Source organism: Papio anubis, chromosome 16 (assembly GCF_008728515.1).
Source record: "Papio anubis isolate 15944 chromosome 16, Panubis1.0, whole genome shotgun sequence".
Taxonomy (NCBI): domain Eukaryota; kingdom Metazoa; phylum Chordata; class Mammalia; order Primates; family Cercopithecidae; genus Papio; species Papio anubis.
In genome coordinates, this window is record NC_044991.1 from 61,116,563 (window position 1) to 61,123,973 (window position 7,411).

General features: G+C 53.2%; 1 protein-coding gene across 8 annotated transcripts in view; it reads left to right on the forward strand.

Moving 5' to 3' along the window:
• The window catches only part of RALY (RALY heterogeneous nuclear ribonucleoprotein), an 87,309-nt gene extending 81,689 nt beyond the window's left edge, over positions 1-5,620 (forward strand). For all 8 annotated transcript variants that reach the window (XM_021921827.2, XM_021921821.2, XM_021921825.2 and 5 more), the window contains 5 exons: positions 1,254-1,420; positions 2,059-2,172; positions 2,385-2,614; positions 3,867-3,915; positions 5,269-5,620. In XM_021921827.2, the coding sequence (XP_021777519.1) occupies positions 1,254-1,420; positions 2,059-2,172; positions 2,385-2,614; positions 3,867-3,911 (556 nt within the window). In that variant the 3' untranslated portion in view covers positions 3,912-3,915; positions 5,269-5,620. The remainder of the gene's footprint in view (positions 1-1,253; positions 1,421-2,058; positions 2,173-2,384; positions 2,615-3,866; positions 3,916-5,268) is intronic.
• Positions 5,621-7,411: the final 1,791 nt, after the last annotated feature.

The window sequence follows — 7,411 nt, forward strand, 5'->3', positions numbered from 1 at the left end:
CGGAAGATTTAGGTGCTAATCTCAGCTCTGCCACTGAATGGATTGTGTGACCTTGGGCAAATTCCCTTCCCAGTTTGTGAAATGGGCTTGCACCAAGTCTCTCCAGGCTCCTCCAGCTCTGGGATTCTGTGGTTCAGTGATTCTGACCAAGGCCAGAGCCGTCCCCTCCCCTTGGGGGCAGAAATGCAGGGTCTGGGATTGGATCCATTCCCAGAGACTCTCCATCTGCAGCCATCACCACCTCCAGGGAGGGGCTCCCTGAACAAAGGAGCCCCAAGGAATGGGGCTTTGGCCCAGTGGTGACAGATTTCCTGGCTGTTGTCAGGAAAAATGATATGGAGTATACCCCCTATGGCCGCAATTCCCTGAAAAAGGTGGTAGCAGCAGATGTGGGAAAGACTGCTTCTCAGCCTACTCAGTTTCTGCCTGGTCAGCTGGAAAGGAAGCCCTCCGGGAGAGGGCTGGGAGATGACTTTGGTTGGGAGCAGTGCACAGCCTGGGAGCCTTGGGGGGTCTGATTGAGCTGCCTGACCTTGATACTGTCCCAGGCCCCTGGCCTTTGTCTCTGGAATGGAGCATGAAGGGTGTGGTGATTAAGGAGGTCAAGTAAAGAAAGGGCTTCGACTTCAGTCTTACGCCTCTGAGGTCATGGGCTCGTGAGCTGAGGGTCTCAGTACCCTGACCTTTCATCTATTAACACATTCTAAAGTGTGTTTTTAACCGAATTCTTTCATACTGTACCCTTGGGTGGACACTGAATTTGGGTAGCCGTCCTCATTTGGCATATGGGGAAACTGAGGCTTAGGCAGGCTCCGTTGACCCCCACTCCCATACCTCTTTATTCCTAGCTGGGGATTTGTGCTGCTTTGAGAGTGACAGACTCGGAGCAGAGGTTGGGGTGGCAGTTGACCAAGCGGAAGTCAGGTCATGTAATAGAGCAGGCCTGGCTGTCAGGGGACCCAGGGATGTCTCCTCTTTTGAATGGGGTGTAACCACTACCACCTGCTGCCTTGCCTGCCCTTACTTGGCCTGGATGGTTGGAGAGGTTGTAGTGAGGTCGTGAGGATCCCAACAGCCATCAGGGTCCGGAAAGCCCTTCCTCTTCACTTCAGGGCTAGCTGGGAGCCTGCAGAGTTGTGTTTAGTGCAGGCCTCCCAGCCCCTCACCAGCCACACACATTTGGAGCTGGAGCTGCAATACCTGCCTGGTGGCCACAAGCCATGCTGCAGCCTCTGGCCCATCTGCCCTCACAGGCTCTTCGACTACCGGGGCCGTCTGTCGCCGGTGCCAGTGCCCAGGGCAGTCCCTGTGAAGCGACCCCGGGTCACAGTCCCTTTGGTCCGGCGTGTCAAAACTAACATACCTGTCAAGCTCTTTGCCCGCTCCACAGCCATCACCACCAGCTCAGCCAAGATCAAGTGTGAGTAACTGTATCGTCTTTTTTTTATCATTAGCAAAATAATAGAATGACATTTTTTTACATTGGAAAATAGATAAAAGAAAAAATCTTCCACAATTCAGCTGCTCTGACACAATCACGTATTTTCATGCATTTCTGTGAGGAGACAGCTGTTTTAGGAGGAGGGGGTGGGTTGGGTAGGGTACAGAGGGTCCAGTGCTGGATATGGTGCCCAGTGAAGAAATGATGCCATCTTTCCTCTAGGAAGGATAAGGACGGGTCTACACAGGCCCACTACTCCACATTCACTCTGGTACACACATACTGCTTAACTAAGCACGCAGGAATTCAGATTGCAGAAGACATGTTCTTACTCAGGTGCGCACAGAAGAGCACACCACACATACACACCTGTGCTCCTGTCTTTCCTGGGTCCCTTTCAGAGTTGAGATATCGGGAGAAAAGAAAGCCAGGTTCAGAAGTGTTCACTGTCATTGTAGGGATGGATGCCAGGTAGTCTAAGGAGGAGGCCTTTTCCCTGAGTAGGGAAAAAAATAATAATAACTGCTTTCCTGGTTGAAAGAACAGGGCTGAGGTTTTGTGCTACTGTCAAGCCTCCAGCCCCATAGATGACAGCCCTGTCCCCCCTCCACTCCCAGTAAAGAGCAGTGAGCTGCAGGCCATCAAGACGGAGCTGACACAGATCAAGTCCAATATCGATGCCCTGCTGAGCCGCTTGGAGCAGATCGCTGCGGAGCAAAAGGCCAATCCAGGTCAGCCTCTGAGGATTCTCACCTACCTCCGCGACCAGGGCACAGGGCAGAGCATGGGGAAATAATACATGGGAGAGAGGAGCTAGGGTGGCCCTGCAGATCCCGAGCCACCTGCACTCACCATGCTGAGGCCAGCTTCTGCTAAGGTGCTGCCCTAGACAGCTGCCCCAGGCTGAGTTTTATTCTCCCCTCCTCCTCCCCTTCCCCTCAAGATGGCAAGAAGAAGGGTGATGGAGGTGGTGCCAGCGGCGGTGGTGGTGGCGGTGGCGGTGGCGGCAGCGGTGGCGGCGGTGGCGGTGGCGGCGGTGGTGGCGGTAGCGGCAGCCGGCCACCAGCCCCCCAAGAGAACACGACTTCTGAGGCAGGCCTGCCCCAGGGAGAAGCACGGACCCGAGATGACGGCGATGAGGAGGGGCTGCTGACACACAGCGAGGAAGAGCTGGTGAGGGCCTGGCCAGGGGCACGACTGGGACTTGACTGCGCTCCTATTCTCAGGAGACCAACAGGGCAACGGGCAGCCTGAGCTGGTTGCCCTCATTGTGAACTTCCTCTTCTCTCCTTCCCAGGGGTTCTAACGGTCCTGGGGGAAAGAGGGAAGAATGAGCAGGGGGCACTTGCCTATCTCAGACACCATCAGAAGTCCCACTGAGGCCTAGGGCAGACCTCCCCTAAGTGCAGGTGCATTCTGGCCTCCGGTTTCCACATGAGTTGGAGAAGGGGAGATTTGGACATAAGAGAGCCTGCAGAGCTTCAGAGCAGGGCTGGGGTGGCTTGTGGAGGCCACACCCAGGAGGTGGGTGTCACCTTCACATGAGGATTTTCTAAAAGCCGTTGCTGCTCAAGCACGAAGCAAAAGCTGTCTCATAAGGGAGTGAGCTCCCCACCTATTACTAGAACTATTCAGGCTGAGGGCGGGAGGCCATTTGACAAGGAGCTTATGTTGAATGGGAGGGTAGACCAAACTCTGAGTCTGTGGGATATGGGTTGTGTACTTGCTGCTCATTTACTTAATGAACTCTCATTGAGCACCAAGACCCAGACCACACTCTCTAACTTCACATAACCTTAACAAGAGCCCTGTACTATGCAGAGTATTCTGTTCCCACATTTTACCCTGTGAGGAAACCGAGACTCAAAGACTGAGTGGCGTGCTTAGGGAATCAGCTCATAGGGACTGAACCAGGGTTGGAGTCTAGACTGACTTGCTGGGTCTGCAGCTTTCTCCTTTTCAGCACTGCTAGGTTCTATCATGAGAACAGATGGGCTCATGGCCGTGACAGTTAGGAGGTCTGCCTTATGCCCAACTCATCTCTCAGTATAGCCTGATCCTTCATCTTATTTGCTCAGGCATAGCAGTGTCCATAAAGGCCCTAACAAAGACTTAGATGCCTCCAGAGATGGGGAGCTCACCAGTCTATAAGGCTTTCAGCCTTCTCCAATGCAGGCTGTCTATGCACAGAAATGGGGCTCCTGCGACTCCCAGAACACCCTTCACTCCTCAGACCACCCTCACAAGCTTCCAAGCCAGCTTTGTTGGCTGGTCCCATAGTCATTCCCCTTGGCTGTTCCTGCCTCTTCTGACTGTGTCCTCTAGATGCTCTCTGGACCCTGAAGTTTTTCTGGACAGATGGCTCAGGGCAGGACTCAGAGCTGCAGTGAGTGATGTGTGGTCTCTCTTACCTCCTCCCTATCAGGAACACAGCCAGGACACAGACGCGGATGATGGGGCCTTGCAGTAAGCAGGTACAGGGGTCCTGTCCTGATGGGCAGAGGGTGGGGAAGCAGTGAAGTGGAGGTTGTTGCTTTTTCCCTGGATTGTGCAGGAAGTGTCATGAAGCATACCTGGCCTGATAGCACTGACTGTGCCCAAGAATGAAGTCCCTTCCATATCTAGCTGTCCCATCACACCCCTTCATTCCTAGGGCTTGCCATGCTGGGGAAGCAGGTGCTGTAGATGGGCCAGCTGGGCCCGCCTAGCAACGGTTCCTTCCCTCAGCACACTCAGCCGTGTTGCCTGTCTCTGCCCTTGAGGAGCTCCTAGTCTGGTAGAGGAAGATATGAGCCATTACCACCTAGTGTGAGCAGGATAACAATAGAGCGAGGCCAGGTCATGGAAGAGATGATGTGTAGCTGAGCCTGCTAGTGATTGAGGGAGCAATGTTCCACACCAAGGGAATGGCCTTAGCCGTACAGAGCTGTGACAGTCTTTGGTATGTGGTGAGGCCAAGAGCCTCCTGTGGCTGCAGTGCCCGGCTAGTTGGTATAGGACTCTGCTTAGCATCAGAGGGTGATTGTGAAGGACCGTATGTGTCAGGCTTAGGGGCTGGGATTTGATTCTTTCATGGGGAGGAAATGCCCTGTATGACAGGAGCTACACCTGCTTTCTCTGAGTTCATCTTCAGTCCCACAAGCTGATGATTGTACCAATATAATAGATGTGGAAACAGACACTAACGGGGGCAGGGAGATAAGGTAGTAATTGGTGGAGCCTGGATTTCAGCCCAGTGGTGTTAGGCTTCAAAGCCCACTCTCTGGCCACTGTTTACCATCTACTCTGCCCTACCTTGAAGGAAAGCCAGGACACCCCTAGCTCTGCCTACTCTCTGACCCATTCCTTTGGGGTGCCTTGGGTGGAGAAAGGTCTCAAACACCAGTGTTCCCAGGGAGGTGTCTGGATAGATGACACATTTATGCTGTAGTAAGGAATCCCACCAGCAAAGGCCCCAAGAAGAACTTTAGAAAATTCTACATATGCTGCAGTCTTCTTTTGGAACTTCTTGGTTTGTTTTGTCTGGAATGCAAACAAACCTCCATATCCAGCCATCCTGTTACACCCGTTTGTGCCTGATGCTTGCCAAAGCTTGTTAAAATAGTTCACAGGTGAGTTAACATGGGCTCAGGTGAGGAAATGGAGGTTCAAAGAGCAGGTGAGACTTGCCCAAGGTTACATGGCCAGGAAATTTTGAGGCCACAGCCAGAGTGTAAGAGTATCTCTGTCTCCAGACTTCATTCTATCCTTTCTTCCCTACCCCTGTTATTAGCACCAGGGTCTCTTCCTCTCGGCCTTAGTCTCTTCTTTGTTTCTCTCTCTCTCAGCCTGACAGGAGCAATGGCCACCAGCAGGTGAAGGGCATCGCTGCCCCAGGCCTCAAGCCGGGCACCCAACCCTGGATGCCACCCCCCAGCGGGTACCAGAGGAAAGCTGGCAGCAGGTGCCTCCTCCCCCAACGCATCCCAGCCAGTGCCATATCCTCTGCAGGTGGAGTTACTGGCCTACTCCTTCCCCATGAGCCCTCCCTGTCTGCACTGCCCAGGCCAGAGGGTAGAGCACAGGAGTTTCCCCACACTGCCTCCCCTCCCCAGGACACTCCCAGGCTTGGGTTTTTTCTATAGGTTTGGCGGGGGGCCACAGGGAGGGGACCCTGACAATAAAGAGATTGGATCCCAACCTGCTCTGAGATGGGATGATTTGTGTTTTCTCATGAAGATATCCCAGCCCTTCTGCCCACCAAAAAGCTGGTCTGGGGTGCCTAATACTGATCCATCTGGACCTTAGTGTCCTCGGTGGTGATTAAAATGGCCAGTGGGGCCACTGGGGAGGGTTGGATATGCTGGCCCAGGAGCAGCTTGCTGGCTGAAGCGTCAAGCAGTTGTGACCCACTTGGTTTACCCCATAGTAAGTCAAGACCTTATCTCTTTCCCCGGCTTCTAAGTCTGGTCTTTCCAAGCTCTTAAAAGGATTCTGGAGTCTGCCACTATGTACCTTCTCTCTTCTGGCTGAGGACACTGTAATTTTTTCACTTGGACTTTGTCCTCCCACCAGCTTCCCAGTCACCTGCTTCTGCCCTATACCATCTCCCAGCAGCCGTGCAGTCTTTCCGAACGTATCCCTTCCCTGCCTAAAATCCCTTTACTGACTCTTCCTCCTGAATGTGGGGTGTAAGATCCTGCTTACTCCAGCCTCTCCTGTTTTTGTCACCACCCCTTTCCTGCCCCTGACACAAACCCTACATCTCAGCCTCACAAACCACACAAGTTCTTCACACTCCAGGCAGGTTTGGTAGCAAGGAATAGAGTTGCACTCCACTGACAGCAAGCAGTAGGAAGTTTGCATCAAGAAACACGCAGCCTGTCTGCGCCTGTCTTGGGCCACCCATCTAGACATTTGTTCTCTAACAATCAACCGGGTTCCTTCAAACATGTGCTTCTTACACATGCTCATTGTGTACTGCTAATGTCACCTCCTTCCCCCTTAACTCCTCACAGTGAATGGATCCATTTTCCCCATGTTCAAGTTCCCAAGAGAGAATCAACTGCCACTGCAATTTTTTTTTTCCTAATCACTCGTAGGTTACAAGTTCCCACTCTGTTCCAGTGAGCTGCGGGATTCATATGTGGCCACTTAGGCTGGTCTTGTTGATATGGAGCTGTGGGAGGGCAGCACCCAGAAATAGGCTTTGTTCCAGGCCTGGCACGCACTCTTCCTGCTCCTACTTTCTCTACCTGGGAAATAGCCGCTCAGGATGAAGCTGCTGCTGTGGTGTCGCCACCTCTGAGAAGTCTCCCAGACCCTCCGACTGCTCGTTAATTGCTCATCGTTCCCCCAACACAGAATTCAGTCCCATCATCAGAAAGGGCTTTAGGTTTTCCCTCCATCTTTACGTGTTGCTCAGAGTTTGCAGATCTGCTGGAGTCCTTATTGAAAACTCCCGTTTCAAACCAACCTGATCTACAGCCTCTAAAGAAGCTTCCCCCTGGGCTTTGGCTCTAGGTTTTGGTAGAGGGTGGAGGCTTTGGGCAGTGCTCAAACTCCACAGGGAAGTCTTTGTTGTCCATGTCTCTCTCACTGAGCAGTCCTCCTGCCTGTCATCCTTGGCAGGCCAGCACTCTGAGGTCCCAGTGTAGCTCTGCGCTTTGGTCTTCCCAAGCTCTCCTGGGGCCTGACTAGGCCAGCCCCAAGGCAGCCAGAGTTCTGGCCTCATACCTGAGCCAAAGGCCCCAATCCCTGCTTGGCCATTGCCTGAGTATTAGCTGCCCCAGCAGGATCACAGTCCCCATACATCTGCCTGCTAGGGACCCTGGGCAGCAGGGAGAGAGTTGAGATTTGTCAGGAGCCCATGGTGGAGGCTGAGACCTTAAGGCCATGAGATACAGGCATGGGGTGAGAAACAGGCGCCTTGGAATTGGGCTGGGCCTTGGCCCAGCTTAGTCAAATCCAAAGGCTTCAATTTGGAGAGAT